A 22,420-nucleotide genomic window follows, 5' to 3' on the forward strand; every position below is an offset into this window, starting at 1 on the left:
TCAAAACATTCCTGTATTTGGATATATGAACCTAAGTTGTGGCTAGTCAGTATTTTAGGAACCCAATGTTTACAGTTTTGGGTGTTATAGATCCTGATTTATAGATTATGATTTAGATCCTGATTTAAGGTGTAAGAATATTAAATAACCTATTTCTTCATTAGTGACAAGCCAGATCACAAACGTATCTAGCAATCAGGGCCGGTGCAAGGCACCGGAGCGCCCCAGGCGAGTCGGGGTGGGGGCGCCCCGGTGCCGAGGGAGGGGGGGGGGTGATACCTGTGGAAAAAAACTTGCTGCCCTGGCGTCCCTGCAGTGCTGGGGCGGTCAGGGGTGTCCATGCCGTAGGGGTACCTGCGGCGCCGTCATGTGTATAAAGCTGACTGCGGCCGGCGGGGTCCCTGTAGTGAATAGCAAATAACTAGCGCTTCCCGCGCCGCCGTGCGCATAGCGCTAGTTATTTGCTATTCACTACAGGGACCCCGCCGGCCGCAGCCAGCTTTATACACATGACGGCGCCGCAGGTACCTCTACGGCACGGACACCCCTGACCGCCCCAGCACTGCAGGGACGCCGGGGCAGCAATTTTTTTACACAGTTCGCTGGGGGTGAGGGGCGAACTGCCGCCCTCCAGGTGCCGGTGCCCTAGGCAAATGCCTAGAGCTGCCTAGTGGTGGCGCCGGCCCTGCTAGCAATCCCACATCATAGTAACGTATTTAAGAAAATCAGTAGAGGTTATTCTGCACTAATCATATCCTTCACAATTTATTTTATGCAGTATACATATGAATGAAGTATGAAAAAAATATTCTGGACAGACACCCTGCAAATGTCATCTATACTTGACAACCTTCAAGTCAACTGGCCCACAAGTGCTAGTATTATATATTTTTTCAAAATAGTAATAATAAACATTTTATAATTAAAAATGTGCAACAACTTACTTTCTTCTGGTAAGTCATATTCCTCTGCCTCTCTTTCCATCTGTTGGCACCATCCTTCCATTCTTTCCACCTCTGCTTGTAACATCTTGATGAACCACTCTCCATCCCTGTGACAAGGCGATGCCCTTCCAGAGTCCGGGAGGCTACGAGCACCTCTATCCAACCAGGACTCCTGAGGTGCCTCGTCTGCATTATCATATTGCATTTGATAGTCCTCTCTGTATGCCCACTGACCCTGCGTATGCACTGTCTTATACACGGAATACTGCTGGCTGGTGTCTGAAGGTTCAGAGGAGTGGCGTTGAAAGGAGCGTCCAAACTGCAGGGCTTTGTCTTCTGTGGGAACAGTCAATCCAGGGAAGCCCTCAAGCTCAAGGTCAGCTTGCACTCCAGCTGTCACACTGTTAGAACGCTTAAACCTTGCTCTCCTGGTGAGAAATAAAACAGCAACTAAGTAAAAATAAATTAAAATATAGGAAATTCCAACAGGAAAACTAACATCAATCTCCTTGTAGAATGAATAGGTCTAGCAGGAACTTTTTAAAAGTTTAGTTTTATACATTTCCACCATGTTCATTTATATATAAGGAAGGTCAGAACCCAGGTGTTCATTATACAAAAATCCATCTATGACTACTTTGGAGGGAATGTAGAACGGGTGGTAGGCTGGAGAGAAAAAAATACATTTTAAGTTCATGCCAAAAGCTTGAATGCTGATTCAGTGTGCTCGTGTATTCCAGAGGTTTAACAAAAAGATAAGTATTGGGGTTTTGTCAGTCGCACAGAAATAGAGACTTTATATAGATGAGGTGGACCCTCTTATTATTATTATTTTCTTCAATTAGTGTAAAGTATATGAGGATGTGCTACCATTGACACTTAGCAACATGTAATGTGGAGGGACAGGAAAGAGTGTCTTGTGCTGGTGCACCTAAAGAAAAATTGGACTAATAAAACATAATTTTTAATGGGTTAATTTTTTTAAATAGTTGCGAAATAAAACCAAACATACAAACATATAACGACTTGTAGTTTAAAAATGATGAAATTCGCACTTAGTGGACCCCACTATATGATATCCCTCTTGTTAATAGTATTAGAGATGGTGCAGTGCAAACATTGGATACAATTTGGAAATTTGAAAATTCCTTCTTATTATGGGATAATACCCTTAATTGTATCACTAAACAGTCGTCAACTAGATCCTGTATGGTTATCTAGTGACTAATCATATGCTACTGGTGTATCACAGTATTTGGACACACTCTTGTTAATAAAGTCGGGTAAAATAACCATAGGGCTTCACCTGTAGGAGCGGGCTGTGCCGAACACGGGTTGTGGTCCCGCTTCAGCACAACCGCTCACTGCAGGACCCGGTTAGGAGGTGTGCAGGTGAGCCAATGAATCAGGTGCACTGCTGAACACCTCCTAACCGGGTCATAGACGGCACACAGACAGGGCAACCAGCGGCTCCTGCAGTGAGCAGTTAAGCTGAAGCGGGACCACAACCCTTGTTCGGTGCAGCCCGCTCCTACAGGTGAAGCCTATGGTTATTTTCCCGACTTTATTAACAAGAGTGTGTCCAATCACTGTGATACACCAGTAGCATATGATTAGTCACTAGATAACCGTACAGGATCTAGTTGACAACTGTTAAGTGATACAATTAAGGATAATATCCCATAATAAGAAGGAATTGTCAGATTCCCAAATTGTATCCAATGTTTGCACTGCACCATCTCTAATTCTCTAATACTATTAACAAGAGGGATATCATATAATGGGGTCCACTAAGTGCGGATTTCATCCTTTTTAAACGACATGTCGTTATATGTTTGTATGTTTGGTTTTATTTTGCAGCTATCTTAAAAAATTAACCCATTAAAAATGATGTTTTTAAGTCCAATTTTTCTTTAGGTGCACCAGCACAAGACACTCTTTCCTGTTCCCCCACATTACATATTCCAGAAGTTTGAAGTAGCGCAAGAGTCAGTGGGGGAATGGGAGAAAGGGAGAAAGTATGCAAGGGAACGAGGCTGGAAATGTAGAGAGGCGTTGCTGACGGCTGTGTAGGCAAGAGAGAAGTTTGATTCTGAATCGGACATGCTAAAGAAGAAAGATAATGAGTTAAAGATAGATTGAAGAAGAGTGAGGTGGGAATTAGGAAGGTCACATACAAGTAGATTACATTAATCTGGTAGATAAATTATAAGGGTGTGAGTAATTTTTAGAAGCTTCCACGATGAGAAAAGGCCTGATTTTGAAAATACTTCGAAGGTGGAAATGGCTGACTTGGTATAAGGGCTGGATGAAAGAAAAAGGAGAATGAGATGGTGACAACAGAAAGGGAGACAGTGGGGCAGAATCTTAAATGGGGAAAGTCAATATCTTTGGTTATGGAACCATTTATTTTCAGGAAGTGTTGTGGCATTCAGATGGAGATGGTCTATAGACATGAGATGTCAGAGAAGATGACAGAAGAGGAGAGAGATCAGCAGAAGTAAGATAATCTGGATTCATAGAAGTGTTAATGGAAGCAAAAATAACTAATAAGCTCACAGAAGGCAGAGGTGTAGATGGAAAAGGGGAAGTGGGAGGTGGGAGGTGGGGAGACAGAGAAGGAGCAGTTGGACAAGTAGGAAATGACATCTGAATTACAGAGTTTGCAGGAGACAAAGTGGTGAACAGTTACAAATTCTGCTTTGAACTCAAGGAGTCCAGGAATACAGGAATTGGCGTTTGGATTTGGCCATTAGGACTTTTGCAACCCCATGGGCACAGCCATTTACACCTGTGTATACACAAACATAAACATGTTATATTTGCATTACATTTTTAGTAAAAATGAACACTATTATCATAGTTTATGATTATGTATTTTTTCTATGAAATTCTTATTTCCCAACAACCCTAGTTATGTTTCTGCATGCAAAGTGAACTGTGCCTCTATAATTGGCCTCTGTGTTTCTATGTGCTCTTCCTATTTATAGCCACACACACATTTCTGATGTCTATAACTGTAAGATGTCTTCACTTTGCCGACACCTCTATCAGTAGTGTCTCATGCACGTTTCTGACAAACCAATCCAATCCACAGACCTAACAAACTAAAATTTGGGTGTGGATCAGCTCAAAGACAGTGTCTAGGTCAATATGGTGGCATGCTGTATTCAGGATTTACCTCCCCTGCCCCTATTGCAAAAGTACCCATCAACACTACCACATAGTTGCCTATCCTCCTGCATTCTGCAGGAGACTCCCTGAAATAACAGCAATCTCCCTCTCTCCATCATTAGTCCAGCAATCTCCCTCATTTCACCTAGCCCACATTACACTGTTAAATTTTTTGGGGAAAAAAAGGAATGAGGGACAGATACATTTACTTTGAATCATTTGCACCATTTCCCAGCACTTTATCAAGTACAGTAGCTCTTACTAACTGCTTTAGGGCTCATCTACATTTGGATATTAGTCATTTTAAATTACACACCAAAGCTTCTTGTTGCCACGTTTACAATCTCTTTTAACAATCTCTCCATATAGGGAACTAGGTGCGCACTTTGGGTGCAGCATGACACACACCCTCAATGGGGCGCTTTGCAAAATTCTATTACCAACTATAATCTCCCTGAAAGTAGTTTTCAAAAGTAGGCAAGTATGCACTACCAGCCCTATCCTTGGTGTAAAAGATCTGTCAGTATGCGTGGGCTACATGGCAAAACCAGCCAGTATTTACCCTGCATGCAAAAGAAAATAAATATATTTTATCCTTTTTATGAGCAAAATATACTGTATCCATATCCACAAATGTATTGTATAATCTGTAACATATTTAGCTTACTGAATTATCATCTCTGAGTAACTAAATTGACCATAGATCATCTGCCCTTTACAATCATTCTGATCAATTGAGGTTAATGTGTAGAATTAGTAAGACAGGTTTGATAACTTCCTACCCAGCATCCTCAGCCTGTGTTGTTGCCATGGTAACACACATGCCATAGGTGTGCTACAGTACGAGAACAGCACATCAAGTGGATATCAATAGGAAAGTACCCCATGGAGAAAGACAGATATAGAGAACCTAGCAGGCTGGCAGCTGATGAATACTCCTTTATGAGTCTATTCCTCTTTGCACTATGTATATATGCTGTAGTGCAGCCCAGTTTTATACTTTATGGGTATAGTAAAGACACATACCGTATTATATCTTTATATCCACTTACATGCCATTATTTTTCTCTGCACCTTAGTACATTGAACTGCTTGTCATTACAGCCTTGTGCACTGTTGCAGCTGTAAGCAAATTGTACTGCTCTGCGTGTCATAATAAAGCTTAGAATAGTGTGTGATTATACCTTGCTGCATATTATAAGAAAATAATGAGTCTATTATCATATTGCTTTTGCATGTTATTACAAATCTACATGCTTTGCAATTACCATAAATTCATTGAAAATTCTTGAATCGTGCATATTTTTTTTTATACAAGACAATTATGGGTTCTCCGCAACTGGAAAATACAGTACTAGCCTTGTTATACTCTGGTTACTTGTGGGACTTCATTGTTATGTTACTGGTCAAACTTGTGTCACAGTCAGTGATAACAGTCACGATATCCTGGCACTTAGGGGTAGATTTATTAAGCTCGGTGAAGTGATAAAGTGTCACTGGCCAATCAGCTCCTACCTGTCATTTTTCAAACCAAGCCTGTAACTTCACAGTTAGGAGCTGATTAGCCAGTGATAAAAACCAGACGCTTTATCACTGCATCGAGCTTAATAAATCTGCCCCTTAATGTCTGTAAAACTTTATTAATAAGCCTTGTCACATTGAAGCTTGGATGACCAAGGTCCAGATTCAGTGTAAGGGGTTCGACCCATGTTGTTTGCTCAGGTCCACTACCAGGGTTATTTTTGGGACCTGCTTAGTTGGGCTGCAGTGTGAAAACTCAGGTTTTTTGACCCATGTTGTCGACTGCTGATTGTCTACGCACAGTATTCAGAAGACTCACCTATGACGCTGGTGCAACATGAAGGTGATGACCTGGAAACAAATCTGGTCCAATGTGCAGTGAGAAAGAAGTCTGCAATGGCTGAAACCATCATCAGTATAAAGATCAGAGCTGGGGCTTGAATATGAATAGGTTTTAGTTGGCAAAGCTCCTAGGCTTTCAGAGACTTTGGCAGTACATTTACTAAAGCTTGTAAAAGAGGTTATGTTGCCCCTAGGAACCAATCAGATTCTGTCTATCATTTTCTAGGATGCAATAGAGAAATGATCAGGGAAGGCTCCAGAAGTTGGGCTGCAGTACAGTTCAAAATTCAAATAGGGGAGCCACACCCATGTCAATGGCAGCTGGTGTTTCTCCCCTATTTAACTTTTGAACTGTGCTGCAGCTCCCATCTGGAGCTGCCAATGGAAATGATAGACAGTGAAGCATTTGCATCTGTGCAATCATACTGCAGGGAGGCACATAGGATGAGGTGGCCTTGCCATGTGCTGGGCCCATTACAAAAAAACATGCAGAAACTTGCGTTTCCACATTTGTATCAAGCCCATAAGTAGTAATGAATAGGCCCTTTAGGGACATGAGGCTAGGTAATATCAAGCTTCAAAAAGTGTTACAGCCTTGGTTTGAAAAAATGACAGGTAGGAGCTGATTGGCTGGTTGTTTATCACTCTCCACTTCATCACTTTTTGAAGCATCTGGCACATAATGAGACAGTTGTTGAAAATTAAAGAATGAAACCGGAGATCAATTATTAATGGGGGTGATGAAATGAATGAGTATAAAGTGGTTTTGAACCTTCTTATGACGGCAGTGGTTATTTAATGATGAGATGGGTAATATTCTGCCATAATAACAGACCCCCCGCCATCGAAAACAGGGTGGAATTTGGACCTGACCGAACGGGTCTGAAACTTTTCATATCCTAGAGCAATCATCATAGCTGTGCTTGGATGCTAATTCATTTCCTTTAGTATAGGCACAAACCTGCAAATGTAACTCATTTAATGTAGAATACCCCATGTAACACAATATTCCACATGCAAACTATTTCATAAGATGATAATAAGCACCTTCTGTCATCTTCTACTTGGACCCCAATAGAGTGAAACTCTCTCCGGCTCTTTCCTTCTGTATCCGAGTCTGAGATGGTCTCAACCTGCAGAAATTTAAATACAATTTAGCCCAAAGTTTGTAAAACAGATTTGGAAAAAATGCAATAGCAGTAGTAGGTGGTGTGACACAAAGGGGTACATTTATTAAAGCTTCTAAAAATGAAAAGAGGTGATGGTACCCATAGCAACCGATCAGATTCTTTCTATCATTTCTGTATTGCATCCTAGAAAATGATAGACAGAATCTGATTGTTTTTTGTCACCTCTTTTCATTTTTAAAAGCTTTAGTAAATTTACCCTCTTGCATCAAGAGTAAAAATTCAAAACATATATTTTCTCTTTCAGCAGTAGGAGAGATAATAATAATAATACAGGACCATAAATGTTCTGCCACATTGTAACTGTGAGTCACAATCAGACACTTGGTGCCGTTTAGTTCAAAAAAGGAAGTAATACTAAATGGTGTTAGGATTCAACATGGACATATACAATAGGTAAGACCGTCTAAAACACACTTGCCTACTGTACTTCTTGGACCTGTGAGACATTCTGTGATACGGAAAGGTCAAATGGCATAAAGTGGAGTGGACATAAGTTTTATGACAAACAACTTGTGTTTCCATGCTGTGGGGGTCGTTATGACACAATTTCTAAGGCATTAAGGGGGTTATTCTGATTCACTCTGAAAGGCACAATCACTCTCTAATGGACAAAACCATATGCACTGCAGGTGGGGCTGATGTAACATGTGCAGAGAGAGTTAAATTTGGGTGTTTCATTGTTTCTGTGCAGGGTAAATACTGGCGTCTTTATTTTTACACTGCAATATAGATATCAGTTTGAAGTACACCCACACCCAAATGTAACTCTCTCTGCACATGTTACATCACCCCTCCTGCAGTGCATATGGTTTTGTCCATTAGAAAGTGATTGTGCCTTTCCGAGTGAATCAGAATAACCCCCTTGTGCCTTATTCTGGTTCACTCTCAGAGGCAAATTCCTTCTCAAATGGACAAAACCATGTGCACTGCAGGTGAGGCAGATATAACATGTGCAGATAGAATTAGATTTGGGTGAGTTATTTTGTTTCTGTGAAGGGAAAATACTGGCTGCTTTATTTCTACGCTGCAATATAGGTCTCACTTTGAAGAATGACAAAGCAAACTACCATGCCTGAAGCATGGTAAGCTAAGCAAGCTGGTGAGAGTACAAGTTTCGGTGCTTGTTTCCTAGAACGGCCACACCAATGTTGATCGGGTCGGTCGCATCGCATTGATTGCATCGCATTGATTGCATCGCATGCGACCAAATCGCATGCGATGCGACCGACGCGATGGTCCCGATTTTTACATTGATTGAAATGTGAATAGGGTCCCTGGGACCCTATTTTACATTGGATTCAATGTAAAATTCTCCCCAGACCCCAATTTTAACCCCCTCAACGGCACCCCACGATTGACGCCAACCGGAAGCGTGGCGAGTGTAGTGAGGCCGAGAGGAACGGCGGTACGCGTCCTCCGACCTTTTCATACCCCTACTATCCACGTCAGCGTGGAGTTGAGAATATAAAGTGTGGCGAGCGCAGCGAGCCACCGAGCCCGAAGCGTGGCGAGCGCAGCGAGCCCCGCGAGGGGCCGCGTATAACTTCACAGGTATACGCGTCCCCTCGCGGGGCTCGCTGCGCTCGCCACGCTTCGGGCTCGGTGCTGCGCTCACCACACTTTATATTCTCAACTCCACGCCGACGTGGATAGTAGGGGTATGAAAAGGTCAGAGGCCGCGTACCGCCGCCCCTCGCGGGCTCGCTACGCTCACCACGCTTCGGGTTGGCGTCAATCGTGGGGTGACGTTCACAATGGGGGGGTAGCATATACAATGAGAAATGGCCCATATTGGCCCATTTCCCATTTTTTTTCTCGATTACAATGTTAAAAATATTTTAACATTGAACCCTATGGCAAAATCGGGTCCGTCGCGTCGGTCGCGTCGCGTGCCATGTTAATGCACCCGACCGACGCGATGGACCCTTAAGTTAAGGTACACGATTACCCCCGATTGTGGCCATTCTAGGAAACAAGTACCCAAGTTTCTACTGATGCTGATCAGATAACAGGAAAGATACTTAATTTAGACAAAATAACCAAAAAAATTATGTCGACCATTTATGTACCCATCAATTTTAAGCATAGAAGTTCCCCTGTTGATCACAGTGTCATGTCGACCATATAGTGTTGTCCTAATAATTGTGTAATAGATATTGTTGATCTATTAATCACCAAGCAAGTCCCAAGCATGTGACATTACAGAAGTAGCCAAGCTCAATTTCCACAAGCTGCTCCCGTGGATATTGCCGCAATCCCGAAGCCATGCGTGTGCTTCTAATTTTCTCCAGTGGTTCATAGAAACACATTGATTGGCGATATTGCAGTGTGGCGTTTCCATGCTACAGGTGCAAATCATAGTTGCCTACCCTCCTGCATTTTTCAAGAGACTCCCTGAAATAGCAACAATCTCCCTCTCTCCCTAATTAGTCTAGCAATCTCCCTCATTTCACCTAGCTCACATTACACTGTTACATTTTTGTGGAAAAGAGAACTGAGAGATATATACATTGAATTATCAGCACCATTTCCCAGCACTTTAGCAAGTATAGTATCTCTTACTAACTGCTCTGGGGCTCATCTACATTTGGATGTAATTAATTTTAAAAGATTCCTCTCAGATGTAGCAGTACACACCCACGTTTCTAGGTGCCACGTTCACAATCTCCTTTCACAATCTCTCCATATATGGAACTAGACAAGCCCTTTGGGTGGGGCATGACACACCCTCTCAATGGGGTGCTTTTTAAAATTCTACTACCAACTAAAATCTCCCTGAAACTAGTTTTCAGAAGTAGGCAAGTCTGGTGCAAATTTGCCCCAACAAATGGGCACGAGTGATGGTGATCTTGCAGCGGCTGCATCTGTATGTGCACATAATGCACCATTACACAAGAAGAATTTGTTTTGATTCCTTTTTACCAAATTCACTTAGAGATTCATTCCAGTATTACACTACCATAAGTTTCCATTTTAGATCTATATTCACAATTGATCGATACATAGGTAAGCTCTCTTTTTTAGTATTATTGGTATATTAGTATTCCCTCTTACCTAAATAAAATATGTATGGATTATTTTCCACTATTTTCAAAAATAGTGCTTCAAGTAGAAGAATATGTCTGCATAGTTTTATAGCAACTAAAAAGATTAATTTAGTTTTCGTGGCGCGACAGTTGATTTCTTTTTATACATAGTTTTTAAAAGGAAGGGGGATTCATTGACTAAAATGGGTTTACATCATATAAATTCTTATGGTTTAATTCCAGTTCACATTACATTTATTCTGTTCTAGCTTTATGCTCTTTCTCCACTAATACATGGAACCGGCCCCCCCCGGTTGGGTCAGGTGTTTGGCAGGCACTTTAAATGAATAGTTTGAACTAGGATATGGCAAGCGGTATATTGTTTTAGCCTGTAGTCTGTCTATATGGTATTACCAGCAGATGAGTGGTGGGGTGGATGGCTTTCCATAGCGTTCTACTATGGAAAGCCATTCAACTCGAGGAAAATCACTAGGACGGGTGTGTATGCACTGAGTGAGTTTTAGCCCAGCGGTTTTTACCTTCATCGCATTGCATACACGCTGGATAAAAATGCCCAATGTGTATGCACCTTTAGCGTAAGACAGAAATATATATAGCTTGAGTTAATGACAATGCAATACCTGTACTCCAACGGATGGGCGCCACTTTCTTTGTCGTGTGCCACCTTTTAGCTCTTCCCTCAGCGGTAGGGCCTTGCTGATCACAGTAGAAGGTTTGGGTGAAGCTCTGTGTTGGACAGTTGCCAGGTCCAAGGTCAGACCTCTGGACTTGGTTCCCTCCAGACTCTCACTGGAATTACAGTGGACCTTGACATCTTTGGACCAAGGCAACCGTGTAGGCTCATTGTGCAGAAAGGTTTCATGGGTAGATTCTGTGCTACTTTGGGCTGTCACCGAGATGAGAGGCTTGGAGAGGAGCCTAGGCGGAATGGGTGGTGGGGCTTTGCGATAACTGAAAGCTGTTTCAAAAAAGGTCATTAAGAAAATTCAGGCTTATGTAGTCTTGGATGCATTTCAAATGAACAGTCTTGGGTATATTTACTAAGATGGGAGTTCTATTGAAGATGGGATGTTGCCCAAAGCATCCAATCAGAAACTACTTATTGTTAGCACCTTCTATAACAGTGGTTCTCAACCTCAGTCCTCAAGACCCCCACACAGTTCACATTTTCTAAGTCACCCAACATGTGCACAGGTGCACTCATTACTCACTGACACATTTTAAAAGATCCACAGGTGGGGCTAATTATTTCACTTGTGATTCTGTGTGGAGACCTGGAAAATGTGCACTGTGTGGGGGTCCTGAGGACCGAGGTTGGGAAACAATCAGATTGGTTGCCTATAGCAATATCCCATCTTCAATAGAATTCCTATCTTAGTAATAACCTCCTATGTGTAATAATCAAATGGAATAGTAGTGGAGACTAAATATTTACACAACCACAACAACTTGAGCTATGTAGTGTAGCTTACAGTGTGTAGGTCACACATGACTTCAATCCAATAGTAAATAAACGGTAAAACCTTTCTCAAGATTTTTAAAGCATGTGTATATAATAATGTGCTAGTCCTGAGGTTACAAACAGTGTACTCTAGGCACAATGATGGTCCAGGTTTTAAGGATAACCAAGCTTGGGCACCGATGAATTTATTAATACCTCAATCAATTTGATTTAGCCATCTGTGGCCAACATGGATATCCATAAAACCTGTACTGTAGTGTTAAGCCCTCTCATACACTACTGTGACTTTTGAGAAGTCACTGATGACCCCACTTGAGCCCCCCCGGGAGTTTCCTGGGCAGCAGGATCACATGAAATATATATTCGGTCCTTTTGCATGTGATATATCGCATGCAATCCGAATCTCCGCTGCCCGGAGACTGTCTGATTCATGAGGTCTGAGCTGCAAGCAGGTCTGATCTCCGACTATGATGTGATGCAAACGGGACCGCACATCGGATTGGACCAGATGTCAAACACTTTTGACCAGATTTGGACACTTTTCACGTGATTTCTAAGCCCAATCTGTTGGAATTGGGTGAAAATTGGCAAAAACGGACATGTGTATGGCCAGTTTAAGGGTGCCTTGAGGACTACCTTTGGGAACCTCTGTGCTAGTCAATGGATTTATTTAAAATATATCAACATTTGTTAAAACAGTCAACAATTCAACCACAAAACAAATATTAACTCAAAATAAATCACATTTTATAATTTTGTTGTTTTTGACCCATCTATTGTTTTTTTCATAAATATATATTTTAAGCCCAGGAAACTTGAAGTTATTGTTGTTCAATTATTAAAACTTGATTTTACTTTGTATACTGTAGTAGAAAATGAGTAAAGATAAATTTACTAAGCAGTGGTTTTGTGTACGCTTTGCAAACCAAAACAGGCACTTTTAATAAGCGATCATTCGGAAACTGAAAACCTCTGAAACAGAATTATAGTGTAGCATTTAGCAAGACTAAGAAAAGGGGTGCACCGGGTGTCACAACACCCGGTGACGCCTCTGCACAAACCAGCTGAAAAAATGTGATCTAGATGATTCTGACATACAGGATAGTGTCTGGGCATAGTTATCTTGCCTGTCACAACAGAAGGATAAATATTTATTAGTCACTCATTTATTAGTCTTCATTTTATTCATAGTTTTTTTTTTAGTAAATGTCTCCCATTATCTCGCTCTCTAACACCTGCATGTAAAAAAAATTGTCCAAAAGTGAGAAGCTGCACATTGAAAATAAATAAAAACTCCCATTCACAGTTACAGGACTCCTATTGGGCTGCTAGCCCTCCCTTGCACAATAAAACTATCTGTTTTCCAAACCTGCAACCGTTCCATGAAAACACACTTGACAAATTACAGAACCATTCACTTGACCTCCATAGACCATTTTACATACTGTACTCCCGTGTTATTGGTACTAAATCATCTTTAAATTTTGGCCTTGAAAAACCACTTACTTACCCAGCCCCTGTCGAGATTCTGGTCAGCCTAATGCCACTGCTGATCTTCTGACCGCCAGCATACCAATACGCCGTTCTTGTGTATGTATTGCGAACTAAAACTCATGTATTAAATAGCTATTTCTCTATGGATTGTAAGCCTGTGTGTTATTACCTAGTAATGTTTTATTATGATTTTGGAATAACTGTAAAGTGCAATGCAATGTTTAATTCTTAAGAAATAGTTAATACAATAATAATTGTTTTGTAGTGAAGCAACATTTAAGTAAATCTTTTAGTAACACATATCAATGAATCAGTAATTACTAGTATTTATTGGTTTAGTGTAAAGAGTGTAAAATGTGGCCCAGAATTATGTTTTAGCAGCCCAAAAGAAGAAGGAACCACTATGGAACCACTATACAGTACACTAGATGCTGTATGGAACTGCTGCAATAAAATGTGTGTCTGGAGTTCCATTCAATCTGTCCTGTCTTCATTGCTGCAAAGGCTGGGGAGGGGACTGTGACAGATCAGAGTCTGGTGGGAAAACAGACCAAATCAGCTGCACTCTGATCCACTGCCAGGCTGTCACTTTGTTGCAGAGCTCAGTCTCTTGAGTGGGACATGATCAAAGTTGTGTTGCCTCTGTCTGGCAGCCCCTTGTCATCATCACAGGAGAAGGAGGTGTAAGTACAGTAGTAATAATAATAATAATAATGCATGCAGACAGCAGACCTGAGACTGGAGGAAGAGAAATGTGCTGCAGGATAGAGGTGAGTGGAAGAAACATGTTACAGAGAGTGAAAATAAATTAGAAGTGTAGGGGTTTCAGATATGCTGCAGGGAAGGGCCTCTACAGTATGTGACCCGTTACTGTTCATTTTGTGGACAGGACCAGGACAGATTTTATCTACCACCATAATGACTTTCTAGGCTATAAAACTGATAGAAAAGGAGACTTGATATTTTTACTTGACAAAAAAGTCTACCTGATGCTTTATATTATTTATTTATTTATTACCAGTTATTTTTATAGTGCACACATAGTCTGCACATATTTGGCTATGTTAAATATTTAACATAGGCATCTATGATGGGAACCACCCATAGGAACCCATGTTAAACCTATAGATGGGCTTGGTAGAGCCAAGCCTTTTCTTCATCTGGTCACATGTTTATCTTAGACCAATCAGAAAAAATTAGGAAATAATCCTAAAATAACCTAAAGAGATTATACATATAAAGGTATTATTATGCATGTTCCTTCGCTCGTTTTTACTTATTAAAGTATATGTATATATTATATGAATATCTACCTCCTCCACCTCCTCCTCCTAGAATTTATGTATTTTGTTTGCTAGATTGGATTGACTAATTGTACACAAGTGTAATGAATCAATCCCATTTACTAGGGTATAAATATGGAACCACTATATAGCCACCCTATTACCTTTGAAAAAGCTATTTTTTAGCAAAACGCATCAGGGAAGCAGCAGTAGCAGCACTTATATTTATCCTGGACACCATTCGGACCAACCTGGATGGACTGACATTTTTGCCCATACAGCTCAAGGCCACAACCACGCTTCTCCACGTCTTTTTAACCACCCGGATTACAATTGAGGGACTCTGGTCTACCCCCCAAAAGACCTTTGGAAAGTCCTGCGGAGGAATCCAAGCCTGCCAGCTATCCACAGGACACTCTTAGCCCCAATCTGAGAAGGCGGATGGTAAATATACTTTGCCTTGAGCCAGTCCCCAAAATAATTCCAGGTATCCATAGGAATGGACAGTGCTAACAGTTCTGCTCTTTCCAAAATGTATTTTAAATATTTTTAGTGTGGCTATTTTGTGTTGCATATATGCAATTGTTTTTACTTGTTATTACCAATTGTTATCAATTGATTAAATGTATTATTGATTCTTGATATAAAATATTGATGTAAAGTCAATCCAATCCTTTTAAGTTTTTTAATTCATCACAGGCGCTGCATTGCATCCATTTGCTTTGTCTGATCCCTATGGAGCCTTCGACTTGCCAATCAGCCATGGAGCTCCCCCCAGAGCCAGCTGCTGATTTGCTGGGGGAGGAGCCGATTTCTGACATCACCACCTAATCCTCCAACTAGGGGGAAGAGCCCCAAGTGTAAACAAGCAGTTCAGTTCGGCTTGGTATCGAGACTCCTGAGTTTGTTATTTTAACCCCCATGGATGCCTACATAGAAAGAAGAGGACACGATCTACGCCTGATTAGATGGTGAGTATATTTTCCTTCCACAGGTACCCTATTGGATTCTACTGAACAAGAGGACAGGTCTATGGTGGAATAAATAACTAAATATGTATGAGTGACTGTAAAATTAATTCAAGTTTTATTTTTCTTACTGTATGTGTGATTTATTTCACTATTAGTTTATTGTAGACCTATAAGTACTAACCAACGGGCCCTTTAATGCCCTGCATGCTGGGACTTGTGGTTCCTCAACAAAATCCAATGGTTTATTCTTATTTTACACCAAAATATCAGCCCGGTCTGGGCTTATCGTGGAGGGGGGAGGGAGCCCTTTACTAAGCCCTTGTACAACAAGTCTTCCAGGCTGTGGCATTACCCTGCTGACTGGGCTTGGTGCTGGTTGTCAAAACATGGGGGACCCTATTCATTTTGTCCCTCCTATTTTTGAAACCAGGACTGGCCCATGAGCCAGGTGCTGGTTTTAGAGATCCTGGGAACCCCACTTTTTTGTCCCCCTGAATTTCTAACACCAGGACCGGTTCAATGGGCCTGGGGCTGGTTATAACCATGCCTTATTTATTTTTCCTAATTTTTTTTGCACTGATCTAACTGATCCGTGTGATGCTGACACTTCATACATATTTGGCAGTTGTAAATACGGCCGCCAAATACATATGGATATGAACGGCTACGGCATCGGAAAATACAAATGATAAGAATACAGCAGCTTAGTAAATTTGTCGTATTCTTCATTCGTATTTTCGGGTCGTATACGGCCGATCCCTTTCATACAGGGATTGGCCGTATAAGACCATCTTAATAAATGTACCCCTTTCAGTTAATTGAGATGAACTTCAATTGTTTAATTTAGGGGTCATATAGTACAGTAGGCATAAGACAAACCAGGTAACTGGCACACATACTGTGGACGGACAAAAATGGGGAGGGGCTTGTCTTCACATCAAAACCCATTTAATATCAAGGGTGGGGGGAGGATTGCTTTGCTACAAATGAATGCCCCGAGTTCTTGTGGCTATATAAATATGGAGAGAAAAACACCAATAAAGTGCTGAAGCAGATTTCTTTTTTTAGCTAAAAAATTGAAAGGAATATACTGACAGCGTAATTGGGTTGTAGTTATTGGGGAATTGTAACGGAACATATATAATTAGGATGTTGATTGTAGAAGGCCTAGTAAAACAATAATGCACAGTCTCAATGCTGCATGCAGCTCACTAGCCCATTTCTCTTTGCCTGCTGTATATATAACTGATAAAGATAATGGGTGAAATGTAATAGGATGAGAGATTCAGAAAGTGAGAGATTTGGTAAGAAATCTCCAGTTATTTAAAGCGGCAATCATTTACACTACAAAATCAAACTGGTTTTGCAGTGTAAATGATTGCTGCTTTAAATAACTGGAGATTTCTGAATCTCTCATCCTATTACATTTCACCCAATGGGTCACTGAGATCTCTCTACATCTATCTCACATACTGTAATACCGAAACTCTCTAGGATGGGCAGCCGCAGTGAGGCCAACAGTTGCAGAAAATCAGAATGAGCTTTTGGTATCTAGATGGCTGACAAACAAATGGGGTGAATTTACCAAGATGGGAGTTCTACTGAAGATAGAATGTTGCCCATAGCAAATAATTAGAATCTATCTATTATCTTCTAGAAAGTGCTAAATAAATAAATAGAATTTGACATTCCATCTTAGTAAATTTATCCCAATGACTAGGTCAACAGTCAATACATTGAAATCATATGGTCAACATACATATGATTGAGATAGTCAAAAGGTCGACACAAGCAATAGGCCAACAAGGCAATGGTCGACACATGAAAGGTTTTACATTTGTGGACTTTTTCATACTTTTTAGCCTCCATGTGAACTCCAATTGGAAATGGTAAAGTGTGCCAAGTGCAGTAAGGAACCGGACCAAAGCATGTATTATTCACTAACAGTTATTTACTGTATGTAGCGCACACATATTCCGCATTGAGATATATGCACATTTACTGAACATTCACATCATTCCCTGCCCCAGTGGAGCTTACAATCTATATTCCCTACCACATATACGCGCACACACAGACATTCTTGGATTAATTTTGTTGTGAGCCAATTAGCCTCAGTAGCGCACGCAGGGGGGGTTTCTGAGTACCGGGGCGGCGGGGGTCGTTGCGGGGCAGCAGTGGGTCGCACCAGAAGCCTATAGCAGTAGCGCACACAGGGGGAGTTTCTGAGTTCAAACACCACCCCCCCCCAGGAATCTAAGGGACCTAGTCTGAAAGCTGAGGGTCCCCTCTTTCCATGGGTACAAGAATTTTAAAAATCGGCCTTTGGGAACCGGAGATATCTGACATCAAAGCAGTGGTCCTTATCCAAGCCTGTTAATTGCTATTCCCAGTCAGATATTTCAGGTTCTTTCTGACTTAGAGTTTTTCTGAGGGTATATTCCAAAAGCTGGGACTCTCCTCCTTTGAGGAACACTAGTAGCTTGTCTCTACTATTCTCAGAACCAGAGATATCAGCCTTCCAGCAGCTGGTTACTGCTCCAGCTCCACACACCTGGTATGTAGTTTTATATACTCGTTGGCAGATTGCTCTGCCTCCTGAACTCTGATCCCCTAGTCCCCAATACCATTTGGTAGGTGGGATTCTCTAGTTTTTAATTCCATTAAAATCTAAGAAATCTATTTCCGGAAACTGGAGATATCTGCAGTCAAGCAAGCTGTCCCCTTGATATAATACCCCCTACCACCTGCGGGACATCAAAGCTTCCCCCACCCCTACCACTGGAGGATCGGTAGGGGCCCCAATACATTGTTATGCCCAGGGGCCTACACTGCTGTTGATGCCCCTGTATGGATATACTTTATATGTATGTATATGTATGTATATATATATTTTTTTTTATTATTATTATTATTTATATACATTTGGTCTATCTATAATACTTTAACTGACCCGGCATATACTGGGTCACCTAAGTGTCCATCTCCGTTCTTTGCTCCGCTCCTCTGGAAACCCCCTTCTGAAAATCCTGCGTTTGCCCCTGAGCCTACCAGTATAGTTTTGGATGGAGGGAGGAACCCGGAGTACTCGGAGGAATCCCACGCAAACACGGAGCAAAGCTCAGCTGCTCCAAGTGCTCAAGGTTCAACTTTAACAGCAAACAAATGGTGAAAAACTCACATCTATCTTTTTAATTGTTGACATTGCCGTGTTGACATTTTGCACGTGTTGGCCTTTTTCCACTGTCGACCTTGTACATGTTGACCTTTTGGGGTTGACATAGATATTGTCGATCTGCTTTACCACACCTACCACTTTTGACGATGAAAATGACGATGAAATTAACCGTTAGCATCATGTAGGAGCAAACATCCGATATAATGCTGCCTAGCAGCTACTTTCCCCATTAACAGTCCCTTCACTGTTTGTTTCCAGCAGTGAAGGAGATATTTATATTTCACATGTGACAAAGAATATCATCAAAGAGGCATGCTAGTAGAGGAGGGTGAACAATATTGTTCAGTGTGTATGCACTATATTGTTTGTCCAGGCTTAGCGCCAATATCGGCGGCAGAGCTTATATAGTGTGTATGTAAGCTATAAATTACAGATAACTTACATATAAAGTAGTTAGAATTACAAGGCATACTGCACATCACCAAATAGCTCATGTGGAAAGTACCTGACTGTAATAGTTTGCCGTGTAGGATGGGGAGGAGTAGGCAACCATGATGAGTTTTGACTCACAAGGGCATGCTTGAAACGTTGCAATTGTGGCTAATATGGTCATGAGCAGGGAGTTTGCTTTTGAGAGACCCTAAAGAGGGTATTCAATCCCGGGTCACGACTGTTGGCCAACCCGACAGTCGTGACCCGGTCCTGTTCTCGGCCCACTGGACTGCATCTCGGCATTCAATGTCCCACATGTCAAGTGCCAAAAAGGGAGCGTAGCCCCAAGAAACGTCCGTGGATCGTCAAGATCAGGCCATGAGTTTGACAATTCATGGCCGTTCTCGGCCAAACGAGCCCGACTGCTTTTAAAGTTGGGTCCATTCTGCTGAGATGCTGCTTCAATGCTGTCGGGAAAGACAGCATTGAATAGGCGCCTGCCGCTATTTCCCCCGTCGGAAATAGCGGTGGAGGATTAAATACCCCCTTAGCGTGTGAATTACAGCCACCACAGAAAACAATATTTGAGTCCTCCAAGCACTCTGAAAGTGCAGAGGCTATCCATGCCTGTGCACATATGGATTAATCAAACTGGCTGAGCAATTCTATCCCGAAACTTGGACTGTTAAGGTGCCTTAAGGACATATTTTGTACACCACAGAGGTACATTAGGCAATTTGTATGGAAGCACAAACAGCAGCAGAAGCAAGAATGCTGCACCACATCCTGAAGAACTATTCACCACAATTCAGTTTCAGATTATAGTTATCAAGTAAGCCAAATTACTATATAAATTAACATATACTTTACACATAAAGGCCCTTATTCGGGTTTGATCGCAGTACACATTTGTTCTCAAAATGGTCTAAACCATGTGCACTGCAGGTAGGGCAGATGTAACATGTATAAAGAGAGTTAGATTTTGGAGGAGTTATTTGTTTCTGTGCAAGGTAAATACTGGCTGCATTATGTTTACACTGCAATTTAGATTTTACCAAAATGTAACTTGCTCTGCACATGTTTGCATGTGCACACATGGTTTTGGCAATTTTGAGAACAAATTTGTACTGCGATCAGATCTGAATAAGGGCCAAAATTTGTACTGAATTTACAGTAAATATAGCTAAAGAAAAAAGTATAATGGTTAATGTATTTAGCATTCCAATAAACATGGTGTCACTATGGGGTATCATTACTAAAGCTTCGAAATTAAAAGTTGTGATGTTTCCCATAGCATCTAACCAGATTCTGTCTATAATTTCTAGCATGCAGTAGAGGAATGATAGCCAGAATGTGATTGGTTACTTTGGGCAGAAGCTTTAGTAAATTAACCCCTAAGCCCCTAGAAGCCAATGTGTGTTGTATTTCACCATATACTTTTTACCATCAACAAAGGATTGCCGGTCAGTAGATTGATTACTCATGCCATGTACCAAAATATAGCAGCGGTATTTTACTCCTTCTTGCGGTACCCGCGTAATGTTGTAATCCATCAGCTATTCCAACAATGGTTTCTACTATTCACAAAGCACATGGAAAAGGGAATGTGGAGGGATGTATTGTTTAAACACAATAAATCTCATTTAGGCATGGTAAGAATAATACAGGTGTAACAATTATGCCCTAAAGAAATGCATCTCAAGGTGGTCACATCCCAACAATTTGTTGTTATCATCTTTAGTTTTTCCTTGAAAACTTGGCAGACCTCTCTCTCCCCTTTTATGCTTTTCCAGGTATAAGGAGTTACAAGCTCAAGATACAACCGAAACTTAGTTTTGATAGAAGTGTTTTCTGTAGCTGCACAGTAAATAGTAGAGTTTTTTGTTAATCTATAGCGCACTTGGTATTTTTCAGCCTAGGTAAACACAAAAAAATGAGCCTTTCACCAAAAAGGTTCGTGGGATTCTATAGCAATATACAATAGTGCCACCCTGGCGAAAAACACATATAAAACACACTTACACAAACACAATGTTTGAAGTTGTGCGTGGGTCACTTTAAATAATTTTTAGCGACCTTGAGATTGAATGAAAGAAAAACAGACCATTGTGCAAATATAGTTTCACACTTTGAACTAATCCAATAGTAAAGGAATGCACTCACAAACGATGAGTTGTAACAGGCATATAAGATGGTCTTTTATTCTTCACACAGCGATCCACACAGATTCTGAGGAACTCAAAAAACAATCTCTAGTGCAACATTGTTTGTCAGAATAAAAAAATTACATTTATTGGACAAACTCACATGATAAAAGGAATAAAATCGCATATCACCCACACTGGGGTACAAGGATCCTCCAAAGGATGGATGTGCATCAAGCAGATTTTCTTTCTTATCCAATCCACAGGGGTCCGTTCGGCAGCAGTGGTATGCTTAAACGCGTTTTCAGGCTTAACAGCCCTTCATCAGATGCTTCTGTGTCTGTTTTTCTTTCATTCAATCTCAAGGTCGCTAAAAATTATTTAAAGTGACCCACGCACAACTTCAAACATTGTGTTTGTGTAAGTGTGTTTTATATGTGTTTTTCGCCAGGGTGGCACTATTGTATATTGCTGTAGCTGCACAGTACAAACGGGTGTTATATGCGCCTCTGACAGTGGGGATTCCTACAGTCACTATCCCGACGTCAGGATCCCGACTGCTGGTGCTCCGACAGGGGGCAAGCACAAAGTAGCCCCTTGCGGGTCCGGTGGCTCGCTATGCTCGCCACAGGTTCTATTCTCCTCTATGGGGGTCGTGGACACTCACAAGGGATAATAGCCCCTGTGAGTCAGGATCCCCCCTGTCGGAGCATCGGCAGTCGGGATCCCCACTGTCGGAGCGTCATCCGGCACCCGTAGAAACATGAAATTGTACACAACATTACAAGTAAGGTCAACAGTCAATAGATCGACTACAAGGTAGACAGCAAAAAGGTTGACATGACAGAGTCATTTTGGAAGACGTTTGCATACAGAATCTTGTTGGCTTTCATAAACAATACAATAATTGATGTTGGCAAAACCTTTTGGATGTACATATTTTTCTTTCCTTCTAGACACCTGCTCCACAAATGTTTAGAATTCCTGTGTATCAAAACAGTATAGCTAAAAGGTTATAGGGGCGGGATAATAGCAGTGGTTCCCTTGCTTGTTATATTTCTGTTATACACTTTATAATTGGGCTGTGGGCCCCATCTGCTGAGTTGACACAAACAAAGGGATGAATTATCCAGTTTGGAAAGTACATACACTGATTTATCAAAATGTTCTAGTGTCCTCTGAGATAGCAAGCAATTTGGTTAAGAGTCGGATGGAGCATTAAAATGAGATGGATCATC

The 22,420-nt window shown here is 41.3% G+C and overlaps 1 protein-coding gene across 3 annotated transcripts in view; it reads right to left on the bottom strand.

Moving 5' to 3' along the window:
• The window catches only part of DLGAP3 (DLG associated protein 3), a 385,428-nt gene that overhangs the window by 14,954 nt on the left and 348,054 nt on the right, over positions 1-22,420 (bottom strand). For all 3 annotated transcript variants that reach the window (XM_083173479.1, XM_083173477.1, XM_083173475.1), the window contains 3 exons: positions 10,839-11,176; positions 7,029-7,114; positions 945-1,372 (listed from right to left, as the gene is read on the bottom strand). In XM_083173479.1, the coding sequence (XP_083029605.1) occupies positions 945-1,372; positions 7,029-7,114; positions 10,839-11,176 (852 nt within the window). The remainder of the gene's footprint in view (positions 1-944; positions 1,373-7,028; positions 7,115-10,838; positions 11,177-22,420) is intronic.

The sequence above is a fragment of the Crinia signifera genome, chromosome 2, assembly GCF_055691185.1.
Source record: "Crinia signifera chromosome 2, ASM5569118v1, whole genome shotgun sequence".
Lineage (NCBI taxonomy): Eukaryota > Metazoa > Chordata > Amphibia > Anura > Myobatrachidae > Crinia > Crinia signifera.